General features: G+C 54.3%; 1 protein-coding gene across 2 annotated transcripts in view; it reads left to right on the top strand.

Moving 5' to 3' along the window:
• Positions 1-16,533, top strand: part of CELSR1 (cadherin EGF LAG seven-pass G-type receptor 1) — a 182,213-nt gene that overhangs the window by 63,612 nt on the left and 102,068 nt on the right. For both annotated transcript variants that reach the window (XM_054543811.2, XM_024240160.3), the window contains exon 2: positions 9,860-10,498. In XM_054543811.2, coding sequence (XP_054399786.1) covers positions 9,860-10,498 — 639 coding nt within the window. The remainder of the gene's footprint in view (positions 1-9,859; positions 10,499-16,533) is intronic.

Raw genomic sequence — 16,533 nt, 5'->3', positions numbered from 1 at the left:
TGCAAGGTTAACACAGGACTTTGTTCCCAAGGCATCGTGAGCAGCACCTGGGCCTTTCTACAGTCCAGCTTGCTGGAGACGCTCGTGCTGGGATGAGACTCCGCTCTCCTGGGTCCGAGGCTCACTCTTCCTCTCATGGCTTGACATCCTGACATGCGCCGCGCACCCAACCCTGAAAGTGTGTGTCCCCTTGTTCCTGTGACGCGCGAACCTGCATTCATGAGACACAGGTCCTAGATTGTTGCCCAGAAAGGAGAAAAGCCACACGCCCTCAGGTAGCAGGATGAACACATCGCACCTGTTGTCTGGCCCCAGTCTGGCCTGTAAAACCAAACCAAACAAACCCAGAAGAGAGAGAGATGCACACAGCCACTTCAAAGTTCCCTGGCTTTGAATGGGAGCCACCAGGAGCCACCAAGCAGGGCCCTCCCTGCCTGCTGTGAAGGCCTCGGGAAGCACAGGCAATGCACCCTGTGTCTCTTACCAGCTGGACAGCAAGCAATGCCCTGTGGATATGATCACAGCCTGCCACGGGGGATGACTCTGGACCCCGAGGGCATCATGGGCTGCCCTAACCAGGCCTCGAGGGGCGTTGGTGATGAGAGAGTGGAGGAGCCCCCCAGGCTGTGGTGCATGGGGTGGTGATGGAGACTCACAGTGAGTGAGTGGGCCCCTGGTTCCCGCCTGGCACTGGCTGCGTCTCCAGCTGCCTGTGGCTCCATCTCACTGGGTCATCCCCAAGGCCCCACGTGGGTCACAAACTGGCCTTTCCTCCTCCATGTCCTCAGCAGACCCTCCCATGCCAGGACTAGGGTCCTCTTGGACCATCTCCTCTGTCCCTCCCATCCACCATCACCGGAGACTTGGCCTTAGGTTAATCTGGGCCCTGCCGCTCAGCCCGAGTCACCTTACCAGGCACATTCAGCTTCTTTGTGCCTTGGTGTCCTCATCTGTCAAGGGGCCAGCGATGGTTCCTCGTGGTGCATGGGTCCTGTCCACACCTCTGCGGATATTTCCCCTTCAGCCACCCCCACTGCCCTGCACCAAGAGCCCATGAGGCCGGCAGCAGTCGGAGGTTCACCCACCCCCTGCCTCCGTGCCCGTGTCTCCCTGCTACTCTGCATTCCTGGGGTTGACTAATGTCCCCCAAAAATTCACATCCACCTGGAACCTCAGAGTGGGATGTTATTTGGAATAGGCTCTTTGCAGCTGTAATTGAGGTGTTGACATGAGGCCGTACTGGCTTCCGGTGCGGTGAACAGAAGACAGAGGCGCGACGACACAGGGAGAGCCATAGCCACTTGACGCAGAGGCAGAGGCCAGAGGGGTGCGCCTAGGAGCCAAGCAACGCCAAGGACTGCTGGACCCCCAGTCCCCAGGGAAAGGGGCCCTGAGCAGACCCTCCCCTGAGCCTCCAGGAGGAGCAAACCCTGCCAACACCTGAATTTCAGATCCCTGGCTTCCAAAACGGAGAGAGTGAATGTCCTGTGTTGGTGATGCAGTGGCGGCCCTTTGCTCTGATGGCCCCGGGAGCTGATGCCCCCCGTCCCCACGCCTTTCTGATTTTCCTGCTTTTCATGCGTTGTGCTCTCAGGAGGGCTGTCCCCTTCACTTTGTGTGACAAACTCCATTCTTCCTAGGAAACCCACTCCCCTGTCTCCCGGGGCCATCCAGCATCAGCTGCGCTGCTCTTCACCCACAGCCGCCGATCACCTGCCACCGAGTCTCGGAACTGCGGCACTGTCCCCTGTCCCCTGAGGGCTGCCTGCTCCTTGAAGGCCATGATGTGACCTCTGCCCCCACTGCCCCACAGCATGAGCCCACCATGGGGAACACGATCGCAGATAACCATTATCTGACTGCAAAGTCTTGCACGAAAGTCAGGGGGACTGGACAGGTCCCAACCTCCATGAAGACCCAGAAAGTTCCTTCCCATGACGTGGTTCAGGTTTGTACAGCACCTGCCAGGAGGGCCCCGCAGCCTCATGCTCTGCCATCTGCTCTGTCTCCTTCCCATGTCTCAGCCACAGTGAGGTGACTCACCCTTCCCGGGAAAGCAGGGGATGACACTTGATCGCTTTTGAGGTGCCGTGGAGCCGCTCCAGGCCTGGGAGGAGCGCCCGGAGCATGGGCAGAGAGAGTGCTGCGTGGGTGCTGTGCCTCCCAAAATCAAGCAGACCCCAGACTGTGAACTGACCTGTACTCACACGCAGAAATGAAACCACAGGGGACAGCGTGAGGCAGAAAGTCATCATCACCTAAAGGCCACAGACCACAGCCCCTGAAAACTGTACAGGTCCCAGACCCAGGGAAGGCTGGAAGCCACCACGGTGCAGGGGAGCTGAGTGTGGTGTGGGGTCCTGGGACAGGAGAGGACAGTGGGTGGAAATGAGGGAAATCTGCAGAGAGAACAGGCTTCAGTTAATAACCTATCAATACTGGCTCGTTCCTTACGACAAATGCTGAGGCCAGGGGCAGCGGCTCATACCCGTGAATCCCAGCACTTTGGGAGGCTGAGGTGGGAGGATCGCTTGAAGCCAGGAGTGTGAGACCAGCCTGGGCAACATCGCACGGCCTCACTTCTACAAAAAACAAAAACAGAAAACTCAGCCAGGCATGGTGGCATGCTCCTGTAGTCCTAGCTTCTCAGGAGGCTGAGGCAGGAGGATCACTTGAGCCCAGGAGCTCAAAGCTCAAGGCTGCAGTAATCACACCACTGCGTTCCAGCCTGGCTGCAGAATAAGACTGTCTCAAAACAAACAAGCGAAAGACCCCCAAACCTACCATGCTAATGTAATAACGTAACTAATAGGGGCCTGGGTGTGGGGGCTCTGGGAACCCACTGTATTGGTAATTTTTTTGTAAATCTAAAACTGTTTCAAAATTAAGTTTTATAAAACAAAAAACAAAAAACAAAATCAGCAACGCAGACAGAACCACTGTCCACAGTGCCGATAGCTCTCTGGGCTCATGTAGAAACATTTTTTTTGTTTCGTTTTGTGTGAAAGAGTAACTCCTTCTTTTTTTTTTTTTTGAGGTGGAGTCTCACTCTGTCACCCAGGCTGGAGTGCAGTGGCGCCATCTTGGCTCACTGCAACCTCCGACTCCCAGGTTCAAGCGATTCTCCTGCCTCAGTCTCCCACGTAGGTAGGATTACAGACCTGCACCACAACGTCCCGCTAATTTTTGTATTTTTAGTAGACAGGGTTTCGCCACGTTGGCCAGGCTAGTCTCGAACTCCTGACCTCTGGTGATCCGCCCACCTCGGCCTCCCAAAGTGCTGGGATTACAGGTGTGAGCCACTGCTCCTGGCTTATTTCTTGTAACCTAACATCACGTTGTCTTGATCTATCTCTACTAAAAATGGAGGTTTGTGCTACTGTGTGGTTTAGCTGCGTCATATTCCATCGTGGGGATAGGCTGTGCTTGGCTCAGCATTCCCATACATACTGGTGGCGTTTAGATGTGTGTATCTGAAGGCTTAAGCTGCAGGTTGGTTCAAAATCCAACCCAGACTACTTAAGTAAAAAGTAATTTCACTGTGGCCCGTGGTCTCAGAGGAAATTGATGTTAGGATTAATAGTAAGGCACTCGTCGTGTTCTCTAGCACACTTCACGGTCGTTAATATTTAATGCTATTTATGCTGTTTTCTATCTGTTATGTCATCGTTTTGTCCCTGAGTAAAGATGGATGTCCCTAGAATATGGATCCTTGTTCTGGGGTGTTTCTCTGTGCTGTGCCTTCCTGGGCTGCCCCCAGGAAGGCCCCAGTGCTGGAGCCTCCACCCACCTTGTGGGGGTCAGAGTAGCTCAGGGCACCCCAAGAAGGCCTGGGCTTTTAGCTTAAAATCAGTACGGCCTTTGCATATTGGGCCAGAACAAACACATCCATGTGTGGTTTAAGATAAAATCATGTTTCATAACAACTGCCACGAGGAAGTAAACAGTACCTATCTGTATTATTGTAGTGGACCCTAAAAAAAAAAAAAAAGTCAAACAGGCACAAAGAAATAGCTTACATGAAAAAATGAAGTCTCATTATGCTGTTTGTGTCAATGTTGATGTTGGAGTTAAAGTGACACCATACTTCTCTGGCCCCTTTGCCTCTCCCTCCCTCTCTCCCCTCCTCCTCCCTCCCTCTCTCCCCTCCTCCTCCCTCCCTCTCTCCCCTCCTCCTCCCTCCCTCTCTCCCCTCTTCCTCCCTCCCTCTCTCCCCTCCTCCTCCCTCCCTCTCTCCCCTCCTCCTCCCTCCCTCTCTCCCCTCCTCCTCCCTCCTTCCCTTTCTTCCACAAATGTTTATCCAGTGGCTTCTGAGTGCCAGGAACTGTTCTAGATGTGACGGGTGCAGCAGGAACAAGACCTACAGGTTCTGGGTCCTCAGGGACTCATGGGGAAAGAAACAGATATAAACAAATAAGAAAATCAGAGCCCTAGGCTGGGCGCGGTGGCTCACGCCTGTAATCCCAGCACTTTGGGAGGCCAAGGCGGATGGATCACTTGAGGTCAGGAGTTCGAGACCAGCCTGGCCAACGTGGCGAAACCTCGTCTCTACTAAAAATACAAAAATTAGCCGGGCATGGTGGTGTATGTCTGTAATCCCAGCTACTTGGGAGACTGAGGCAGGAGAATCACTTGAATTTGGGAGGTAGAGGTTGCAGTGAGCTGAGATCGCATCATTGCATTCCAGCCTGGGCAACAGAGCGAGACTCCATCTCAAAACAAACAAACAAACAAAAACAAAACAAAACAAACAAACAGAGCCCTGCCACTCTTGTGCAAGAACTGAAGTTGGGATGTGGCAGATGGGAGTGAGGGGCTCAGCATGGAGGGTCCTCCAGTGAGTGACCCAGGGGTGTAGCCAGTGTCTGAGAAGGAGGGCAGTGCTCCAGCCAGGAGATGTGCAAAGGCCCCGGGGCAGGAAGAGCTGTCACAGGATGACAGGGACAGATCACGCAGACCACAGGACAGAGGGGTGTGTATTTTATGCGGGGTGCCATTAGGGGCCATGAGGGAGCAAGGTGACGAGGTCAATATTTTAGGAAGACCACTCTGGCTGCCACATGAGGATGATGGTGGAGGGAAACTGAGGCTGACAGACCCCACGGGTGTTCAGCACGTGGTCAAGCAATGCCTATGGGTCACAGGCTATTTTTAAGATTTTTCCTTTTTGAGGGGAGACAGAGCCTCGCTCTGTCCCCCAGGCTGGAGTGCAGTGGCTCAATCTCACTGCAACCTCTGCCTCCCAGGTTCAAGCGATTCTCAGGCCTCAGCCTCCCGAGTAGCTGAGACTACAGGCACCTGCCACCGTGCCCAACTAATTTTTTGTATTTTTAGTAGAGACAGGGTTTCACCATGTTGGCCATGCTGGTCTCGAACTCCTGACCTCAGGTGGTCTGCCGCCTCGGCCTCCCAAAGTGCTGGGATTTCGGACGTGAGCCACTGAGACTGGCCTATTTAAAAAATTTGTAATTGTGGTAAAATACACATACTTTTACCACTTTAACCATTTTTAAGTGTATGGTTCTGTGGCATTAAGCACGTTAGCATTGCTGTGCGGCCGTCACCAACATCTATCTCCAGAACTTTTTCATGGCCCCAAACTGAAACCCTGCACCCATTAAACAACAGCTCCCCAATCTGCCTCCCCACCCGTGGCACCCATCATTCTACTTTCTGTCTCTATGAATCGAACTCCTCTAGGGACCTCCTGTAAGTGCAGCCTCACATGTGACCGGCTTATTGCACTAAGAGCATCAAGTCCTCAAGGTACATCCATGTTGTAGTGTGTGTCAGAATTTCCTCCCTTTTGAAGGCTGGATAATATTCCATTGTATGCCTGGACCACATTTTTTTTTTTTTTTTTGAGACAGAGTCTTGCTTTGTTGCCCAGGCTGGAGTGTAGTGGCATGATCTTGGCTCACTGCAACCTCCACCTCTTGGGTTCAAGCGATTCTCCTGCCTCAGCCTCCTGAGTAGCTAAGATTAGAGGCATGCACCACCACGCCCAGCTAATTTTTGTATTTTTAGTAGAGACATGGTGTCACCATGTCACCCAGGCTGGTCTCGAACTCCTAACGTCGTGATCCACCCACCTTGGCCTCCCAAAGTGCTGTGATTACAGGCTTAAGCCACCACGCCTGGCCGGACCACATTTTTTTTATCCGTTAATCTGTCGGTGGATGCAGGTCACTTCCATGTTTTAGCTCTTGTGAATAGCGCTGCTATGAACGTAGGTGTGGTTGACTCATCTTTTTCTTTTGTTACAAAAAGTATTGCATTTGTAGCAACCCAAACAGTACATGTTAATTGTAAGACAGCTGAACAACACAAAATGAGCAGTAAAGTAGAAAGGTGGTTCACTCTCTGCCACCCCATCCTTTTACATCCTTTGTAGGAGTCACTGCAGCATCCTTCCGGAGTTTTCTTTTTCTTTTTTTTTTTTTTAAGATGGAGTCTCACTCTGTCGCCCAGGCTGGAGTACAGTGGCACGATCTCGGCTCACTGCAAGCTCTGCCTCCCGGGTTCATGCCATTCTTCTGCCTTGGCCTCCTGAGTAGCTGGGACTACAGGTGCCCACAACCACGCCTGGCTAATTTTTTGTATTTTTAGTAGAGACAGGGTTTCACCATGTTAGCCAGGATGATCTCGATCTCCTGACCTTGTGATCTGCCCGCCTCAGCCTTCCAAAGTGTTGGGATTACAGGCGTGAGCCACGGCGCCCGGCTCCTTCCAGAGTTTTCTATATATATATAACATGTTTGTGCATAAGTAAAGCAGCCCCCTCACAAAATGGGATCACGCTGTGTGTGTCCCTTTCACTTTATTTGCACATATTTTAGACACGCTTATGTTGATGACAGCGTAGTAGTCCATTGTGTGGCTCCTCTGATTGGGTTGTGCATTTCCCAGCTGATGGACCTTTAGGTGGTTTCTTTGTCTTTGGTGCGTGTGTTTAGGCTTCCAAAAGGGTGATTGCTCAAGCTTAGGGTCGCTGAATGTTTACAATTTATTTTTGGCAAAGGAATATATAAACGGGATGTAGCAAATTAGAGTTATTTATGAGCATTGCGTAAGACAAAACTATGTTAACTTATGTTCACATTTTTTAACACGTTGTTTAGCGTGTTAATTTATTTTAATTGAATTATATTAATATATGTCAGTCTGCTAGGGCTGCCATTTAAAAATACCACAGATTGGGTGGCTTAGACAACAAACATTTGTTTTCTTACAGTTCTTGAGGCTGCAAGTCCAAGATCTGGGAGGCAGCGCGGCCAGGTTCCTGGAGGCTTTGTTTTCCTGGCTGGTAGACAGTGCCTTCTTGCTGCGTCCTGATGCGGAGGAGAGGAGAGAGCTCTCTGCAGTCTCTTCCTGTGAGGATGTGAATCCCCTGGTGGGGCCCCACCCTCATAACCTCATCATTGACCCTCATTACCTCCCAGAGGCCTCATCTCCAAAACCCATCACCTTGGGTTAGAATTTTGAGGAGACACAGTTCGGTTCCCAGCAACACATTAATATCTTATATGCTGGGCAGTGAGGTTTAATGTTTTAAGTTGATGAGCGGTTGGTCTATAAGTCGACTGTATTGGTTTTGGTTGTCTGGTGCTGTGTAACAAAGCGTCCCAAACCTAGTGGCCTCCAACTCTGGTCGTATTATCTACTCACAGTGTGGCCAGGCTCAGTGCAGGGCTGGTCTCTGCTCTGTGGTGTCCGGGCCCTCCCTGGGGTGGCTCGAGCCTCAGCAGCCCGGTGGGTCACATCTCGGGTCTGGGGCTTCCATTGGCCGAGGCCCTGGACGGGAGTGCTGCCTTCTCCCCGACGTGCCGTCTCTAGTGTGTGGTCTGGGCACCAAGAAGAAAGAGTCAGAACCTTCCAGCCCTCTTGGGGCCTGGGCCAGGAACTGGAGGACGTGTTTCCTGCTACATCCTGTGGGACCCAGCCGTCTCAGGGCCAGTCTGCTCCAGGGCAGGGGAGTGGAGGCCCCCTTCGGAGTGGGAGCAGCTGGGGTTGGGGAGGGAAGGAACGCACTCTTTGAGGCCGTCTCCCACCATGTCCTTTGCCTCAGACCTTTTGGCCTCATTTGTGTTTTTCCCCACTCCTTCTTCTCCTTACAGCCACTGGTCCTCTGCCTCTGGGCTCTGCGGACACCCTCTGGGCTGCTCCTTCCTGCTCTGAGTTGCTCTGTGGGAGTTGCTGACAGAACTGTGTAGCCTCCAAGGGCGCTGGGTTTATGCCAGAGCCAGAGGCGCCCTCCCCACACTGAGGTTGTACAAATATTAATTTCATGTTCTGAGTCCTGACTTGCCACACTGTCCTGAGGGCCACCTGGCAGAGCAACAGCACCCAGGGCACGACTCGGGTGTTGTTACTGGGGTGGGAGCTGGGCACCCCCAGCCGGGCCCGCGTTCCTGGGTGTGAAATTTGGCTTCTGCCTCCGTTTTCCTCACCTGTGAACTGGGGGTGATGCTGGTTCTGTTAAAATCTCTTGGGATCTTGGGTCCACTGCACCTGCACACATCTGTGGCTTCTGCAGTGGTTGCATTTCTTTGTTGTTTAGACAAATTACATGACTCCAAGTCCCTCCCAGATGTGACTGGTGGCTCCTGGTGCTGGGAAAGCGCCGGGTGCGGAGCCACCTGCTGCTCTCGTTCCATTTCCTCTTGGGCTCCCCGCGTGCCGCTGTGCCTTGTCAGGCACTTTGCCGGGCTCGGGGTGACAAGGTGGCCTCTGGGCCTCATCACCCTCCAAAGGCCCAGACGCTTCCTCACAGTCCCCAGAATGAGAGGGAGGAGGGCCTGGCCCTCTCTGGCTCCCTGCCCAGCTCCTGTCTTCCTGACTGGGGCAGTTACTGACGCCCAGGACTCTGAGGGATGACAGGGGCCCCACGCTCCATGGAAACCAGGTTGGGAGCTCTTGTGGGGGCCACAGGCAGGGGGCCTCATGGGGTGGGGGCTCCTGGAACACAGAATGCGAGCCAGGCCTGGAGGACCTGGACTTGGCAGGCTATTCGGCAAATCCCACCCCACATCTGAGCCCGGGCCTGGAGATAGCAGGTGAGGGCCCCTGGGCAGGGGCCGCTGCTCCGTCCCTGGGAGTCACTGGTACCCATGGCCCACCCCTTGAACATCTCGTCCGATTCTGGGCCTGGAACCGATGATGCACACGCCTTTGCAACCAAGGTGCTCCACCGTCTTGGCCTCAGACTCCTAAGTACCTCACTTGATGACGTGTTTACTGCTGGCTGAGAGGCTGCTGCGTGTCTTTGTAAAGTGGTGCTCCTCGGCACCTCCTGTGTGCTGGGCATGTGGAGTTGCATGGGGTGCAGCTGAGCTAAGTGGGACCCTCAGCACAGCACGTCGGTGGGGATGTCCCCTGGGCAGGACCAGGGCGGGCTTGCTAGGCACTGCAGAGTTTGAGCTGAGCTGCGAGGACAGGAAGAACTGTTGGGAGATTGGGCAGGGTGGGATCCCTGGAGGCCAGGGCAGGTGCAGAGGAGGTAAAAGGGGGCTTCAAGTCCTCATGTGGCTGGAACCAAAGCGTGTGAGGAGTTTCAGGCAGTGAGGGGCTGAATCCTGGTGGTCGTCAGGGTGCCCTGCTGAGCGCTTTGGGGCCCTCTGAGGGCTTCGGAGCCAGAGAAAGATGTGATTGGAGCTGTGCTTTAGGAAGCCAGGGCAGGGGTTAGGGTGCCGGAGGAGGGAGGATCAAGGTGGTGGACGTGGGTGGGGAATGGGGAGTGGGGATGCCCAGGCTCTCTTCTCCTTTGCCAAGTATGCCTGAGGCTGCTCCTGGGATGGGGCCTATAGGACCCGTGACTCCCGCAGCGTCTGAATGACCCTGACTTTCCTTGTGTCTGCAGATGGCATCCACAGCGTCACGGCCTTCTGCACCCTGCGTGTCACCATCATCACGGACGACATGCTGACCAACAGCATCACTGTCCGCCTGGAGAACATGTCCCAGGAGAAGTTTCTGTCCCCACTGCTGGCCCTCTTTGTGGAGGGGGTGGCCGCGGTGCTGTCCACCACCAAGGACGACATCTTCGTCTTCAACGTCCAGAATGACACCGATGTCAGCTCCAACATCCTGAACGTGACCTTCTCGGCGCTGCTGCCTGGCGGCGTCCGCGGCCAGTTCTTCCCGTCGGAGGACCTGCAGGAGCAGATCTACCTGAACCGGACGCTGCTGACCACGATCTCCACGCAGCGTGTGCTGCCCTTCGACGACAACATCTGCTTGCGCGAGCCTTGTGAGAACTACATGAAGTGCGTGTCCGTGCTGCGCTTCGACAGCTCCGCGCCCTTCCTCAGCTCCACCACCGTGCTCTTCCGGCCCATCCACCCCATCAATGGCCTGCGCTGCCGCTGCCCGCCCGGCTTCACCGGCGACTACTGCGAGACGGAGATCGACCTCTGCTACTCCAACCCGTGCGGCGCCAACGGCCGCTGCCGCAGCCGCGAGGGCGGCTACACCTGCGAGTGCTTTGAGGACTTCACTGGTAGGTGCCCGGGGCCTGCGGGTGGCCGGGCTCACCCTGGCTTTGTGTACATGTCCCCAGGTCACATGGCCGAGGGTCTCGGGTGGTTTCCTCTGTTTGCTTCCCTCCGGGGAAAACAGCTGGAGGACGGGCGCTGGGCCCAGGTGTGGGCTCCACGAACCTTGAGATGATCTCAGTAACGGTACTTTTTTTTTTTTTTTAACTTTTTTGAGATGATATCACTCTATTGTCCAGGCTTGAGTGCAGTGGTGCAATCTTGGCTCACTGCAACCTCCGCCTCCTGGGTTCAAGCGATTCCCCTGCCTCAGCCTCCCAAGTAGCTGGGGTTGCAGGTGCACGCCACCACGCCTGGCTAATTTTTGTATTTGTAGTAGAGATGGGGTTTCACCATGTTGGTCAGGCTGGTCTTGAACTCCTGACTTCAAGTGATCCACCCGCTTCAGCCTCCCAAAGTGCTGGGATTACAGGCGTGAGCCACCGTGCCCGGCCAGCAATGGCACTTTCTTAGCCAGCTCGGGGCTTCCCTGACCGTAGTCCACCGCTTACTCACCTTCCCTGCCCGACTTAACTGCCTGCTTTAGGAGAACAGTAGGACAAGGTTACAGGGTGAGATCCACTTAAAAGAAAACCTAAACGCATGAAGTGACATGAATTGCTTTTAAGTGGCTCTCAGGTTAAAGTACTTTATTCCAGATTGCAGGCTTAATTGGTTAGCGTGAAACAGTGGAACCAGGTGGAAACCATTGGGCCATTAATCATTTGGGTCTTGAAATCCTGTTTTTTCATGCCTCCCTGTCACCGTCGAAATTTCGTGACTTATCCTCCCGCCTCTGAAGATGCTCTTTCCTTGATACCTCCTGACTCATCACCAAGACGAATTACTCCAAATGTAGCCAACAGTGGTTTTTAAAAATAAAGAGCCACCCCGAGAGCGGTACAGAAACACACGTTCTCTGCATCTCAGCCGCACATCTTGCTTTGGTCTTTGATCGTCTGTTCCATAAAATGATGGCTCATTTGAAAAATGAGTTTACAATGGTCCCAGTGGTGAATAGTCTGTCTTTTTTTTTTGAAAGCTCTCTGGGATTAGGTGGGATTTGGTTCATACCGGAGATAACTTTGAGACTCTTCCATCGACTGTGTCCTCGATTAATCTGTTTAATATAAACACCTGAGCAATCGTTAGCTGCTCGTTAGCAGCACATAGCACAAGTTTATCGAGCTTATAACAAGGGTTTGAGGTATTAGCAGGTATTTATCAGGCAGGAAGAGCGCAAGGGAGCAGAGAGAGAGGAAGGATGGCTTCCAAGGTTCTGTGCATCAGAAGTGGAGGGAAAACCACCAGCACAGGTGTTGGCAGCCTGATGCAACGGGGTTCCCGGCTCTGACCTCCTGCACCCCAGGTTGGTGGCCCTCTGGTCATACAGCAGGTGGAAGGAAGGCACTGTGGTCACCTGCCCTGTGGTGTTCCCACGCCTGCTAGTCTGTGGCTGTCTGTTGGTGCCGTCTGGGTCTGGGGCTCTTCCCCCCCGCTGTCTCTCACTGAGTGCTAATCCTAAATTCCTGGCTATACCGGGGCTCGGCTGTGGGCAAGGCAGGCGGGCAGAGGCGGCGGGAGACCCCCGCCTCCCACAGCCCACACCTGTGTTGGGTTTGGGGGTGGAGACTACTCCAGGTATGAGCAGGCCTGAACCAGGTCCCCTCCTCTGCTCTGAGTTTCAGTGGATGCCTGTTCTGTGTCAGTTTCCCCAGGTCCCCTTCCTCCCCTTTGCCCCTCACGGCCTTGAGCGGGCTGCTCTACCTTTCTGAAGGGCCAGCTTGGATGCAGCAGCGGCCAGCACGGTCAGCACCCCTTCCCCGAGCCAGTGCCCGCCATGTGGCCTGGGTGGGGGGTGCTTCGTCGACTTTCCTGCTTCAGATGAAGAAGCCATGGCCGCGGGTCCCTGGAAAGGGGCCTGTTACACTCCCAAGAGTTGGCAAGGACGCCATCTTTACTCTGCAGATACTGAGTACCTACTGTATACCAGGCCAGCGCACACAGCCAGACCTCCCCCAGCCCGTTCGGTGGGGTGACCAAGTTCATCTGTGCCGTTGGTTCTTTCATGGGTAGAGGGGACTGTGCAAGCACCCCCCACCTCTGGCTTTGTCAGACAAGTCAGGAGCCCTAGGGTAACGTCTAACGTGGCTTTGAGACCTGGCATCAGCCTCCCAGGCTGCCAGTCCAGGCTGTAGGAAGCTTGGGGGCTGCACTGGGCAGGGGCGGCTGAGGCCCCTGGGGACCCCTAGGCCAGCAGATCCCCTCTGAAGATGATTGACCCATTGAGGGGAAATCCACCTTCTGAGCTTCTCAGGTTTTCTTTTCATCAGGAGAGTCATTTTTAGAAAACTAATGACTGGGGAACGGCCAAGTCTGTCATCACCAATAAGACCCACTAACATGCAATGATTGGCATGAGACTAATTTGAATCTCTTTGGGTACCAAAATTATCATATGTATTTCCCTCGGAGATAAGGCTAATTAAGACTGATTACTTCTACTCCGTCCCTCTTCCTCCCCTTTTCCCTCTTTCCCTTTGAAGCGCTCCTTTTTCTGCGTGGAGGTAATTGAGCTCATTTATTCACGATGAAAGTGGTGCTGTCGTCAGAGGGGTTTTATTACTCGCTCCCTGGTAAGCCGAGCTCGGGGGCCTCACGGTTGCAAGGTTGGAATCGGCCCAAGTGGCTGCTGAAAGCCCCTGGCTTCCTGTGTTGCGGCAGCAGAAGCTGGATGAAGGAAGTAGCAATTAATTTCAGGAAAAGCTCAACAAATCTGATGCTGGAGAAAATACTGACAGCTCTCCCGTGTCCCTGAAATCCATTTTGGCCTTAGAGAAGTCCAAGACCCCAGGGTCTGTGGATTCCCATGATCTTTGCAGGGAAAGGAGGGCTGCCACCCTCTCACGGCGTTGGGACTGTGGTTGGGGTCTGCAGCCATTCCAGCCATTCCATTCTCCGAAAGGGATGAGGGCAGGAAGCCTTAAGGCTCCGGCATCTTAGATGTGCCTGGGATGCCCTCCTAGTTTCTCCGCTCCGCAGAGAGTCCTGAACAACCTTGAGAGGCAAACAAGGGCTCGTGTTCCTCGGTTCTCAGCCCCTTGGTCTTTTTGTAAACGTTGTAGTTGTGCTTGTTAAATTGCTCAGGCTCCGACTTGGCTCCTGTGGGTCCAGACACAGGGCCCTGTTCGGTCTCCCTGTGCACCTGCCATCCCTTCATCTGAAACGCATCCCCTCCCCATCCCTCTGCCCATCATGGGCCTCCCTCAAAATCTGCTTCAGCAGCTGTACCCTGCTCTGAGAAGGTTCTAGAAGTTTCCCGACCTCGGATGGATCATAGGTTTCCTCCCTTGAAGCTTCCTGGCTGCCTTGCTTATGCTGTTGTTGGTCCACCCCCATGCTGGGTGTGGTTCACACACTTCCATGTCTCTGTTCCCCAGGTTGGCAGGGACTGTAGCTAATGGGTGGGGGTGTGTGTGTGTGTGTGTGTGTTTTGAGACAGAGTCTCACTGTGTCACCCAGGCTGGAGTTCAGTCGTGTGATCTCGGTTCACTGCAACCTCTGCCTCCCGGGTTCAAGTGATTCTCCTGCCTCAGCCTCTTGGGTAGCTGGGACTACAGGCATGCATCACCACGCCCGGCTAATTTTTTGTATTTTTAGTAGAGACTGGGTTTCGCTATGTTGGCCAGGCTGGTCTCAAACTCCTGACCTCAGGTGATTGGCCTGCCTTGGCCTCCCAAAGTGCTGGGTTTACAGGCGTGAGCCACTACGCCTGGCCGGACTATAGCTAATGTTTAGTGGTGCTCTGCTCTGCTGGTTACTGCTCTAGATGATTCCACACGTATTTTCTCATTGACTTCTCGAGGCAGCTCTGTGATCCCATTTTATAATGGGGTCATAGAAACTGAGGTACAAGACTTCAAAGCATCTAGCCCAGTGGTTCTCCACTAGGGGTGATTTTGCCCCCAGGGACATTTGACAAAATCAGACACTTTTGGTTGTCACAGCTGGGGTTGGGGTTGCTGGTGGGATGAGGCCAGGAATGCTGCTTGACATCTGTAGTGCACAGGACCGCCCCACGGCAGAGAACCGGCCTCAGTGCTGAGGGCAAGGACCCTGCTGGCCCTGTGGAGGGTGGGGTCAGGACTCAAACCCGGGCATTCTGGCTTCTGAGCTGCAGCTGTAGGCCCTCGAGGGTCAACGGCCGGCCGGGTTTACCAGCTTAGATCCTTCCTCTTGCATCATTTATTTAACAGCATTTTGTAAAAGGCGCCTTCTGTGCTGGTTGAAAAGGGCAGTGTGATGGGCAGTATGCAGCAGCCCCGGAGGGGCTTTGCAGCTGTTAACCTCGCACCTGAGGGGCTGGGAGGACGCTGTTCCTTCCCCACAAGAAACCTGACCTCATTAAATCAGGACTGGCTTTAGGACTCGGTTTTGAATCCTGGTGCTGCTTTGGGTGTCTCCTCTCCCTAATTAAACGATTACAACCACTCACTCATTACTAAAATGGGAACAGGCCGGGCATGGTGGCTCACATCTGTAATCCCAGCACTTTGGGAGGCCGAGGCACGTGGATCACGAGGTAAGGAGATCGAGAGCATCCTGGCCAACATGGTGAAACCTTGTCTCTACTAAAAATACAAAAAATTAGCCGGGTGTGGTGGCGGGCGCCTGTAGTCCCAGCTACTCGGGAGACTGAAGCAGGAGAATTGCTTGAACCCGGGAGGGTGAAGTTGCAGTGACCCGAGATCACAGCACTGCACTCCAGCCTGGGCGACAGAGCCAGACTGTCTCAAAAAAAACAAAAAACAAAAAACAAAAAAAAACACCTAAACTGGGAACAGTTCTCTCTACTGGTGACCAAGAACGGAAGTCCTGGGCTCTGCTCTCACTCGGCCTTTCCCATGTATCTGTGACAACCCAGGAGGTGGGACAGTTGTCATCCCAGTTCTGTCAACACCCAGGCGGGCGGGGCCAGGATCTGACTCGGGGATCTCTTGTGAGAGGTGAGTTTCACAGCCGCTCCTGGGAGGGTCAGATGCCCGGGGCCTCTAGCTTCTTCCCTCTGGTCCCCTGTAGGGCGTCCCCAGTACCAACTCCAGATACTCCCTGCTCTGATCCTGCTTCCTCTCCCCATCCCTCATTTCAGCCTACCGGCTCACGGTGGATGCCCCTTGGCCCCACATTCAGCCTCTTGCCACGACCTAATGACTCTGCCTCCCCAGCCCAGCTCTTCTCTCTGCTGCCTGTCCCTGTTTTCATGTTATCACCTTGCTGGGGCCTTCTGCTGCCCTCCCTGCCACCCTCGTCCTGCCCTGACGATCCCTTCTTCACGGAGCGCCCAGAATGCCTGGTGAAGCACGCGTTTGTCACATCAGTGTTCTGGTCCTCCTGGGGTGACCAGTGCTCCAGTATAAAGTACAGTCACTGGGCCTGTGGCGCTCAGGTCTAGCCTGACTCCCGGCTCCCCAGGCTCAGGTCACTCTGGCCTTCGGGACACACACTGGCCTCTCTCACTGTGGCACTTGCCCCTCCAGCGCACCTGCCCCCAGGTCTTCACTGAATGTTCCCTCCCTGTCTCCACTCCTCTGTCCTCCCTGCAGCCCTCACCCCCATGGCGGTGTTTGCTTGTTATTGTCACCTTCCTCCCTCTGCACTAGATGCAGACAGCAGCGTCCTCTGCCGAACAGAAGATGCCCACGGGCCTGCAGCAGGCACCATGTGCAAATGAGACAAGGGCTGGCCATCCCGCCCCTCCACGTAGGCCAGAGATAATGCCCTCGGGGCCTGAAACTCATTCTGTGTTGTGGTCAGAGTGCTGCCTGTGCTGCCTCTGGTGCTGAGCTAGGAGGAACTGGACCCTCCAAGCACGCACACTTCCCTTCCCTGTCTCCTTTGCCCCTTCCTAGGGGACGCCGAGGTACGTCTGACTTTGTCCTTCCTGTGTGAGCACTGGCTAAGCTCTCACGTGGGTCCGCCCTCGTGCTCCTCACAGCTGTGA

This window comes from Pongo abelii, chromosome 23, assembly GCF_028885655.2.
Source record: "Pongo abelii isolate AG06213 chromosome 23, NHGRI_mPonAbe1-v2.0_pri, whole genome shotgun sequence".
NCBI lineage: Eukaryota > Metazoa > Chordata > Mammalia > Primates > Hominidae > Pongo > Pongo abelii.
Note: the sequence above shows the minus strand (reverse complement) of the source record. Positions and strands in the feature narration are given on the sequence as shown.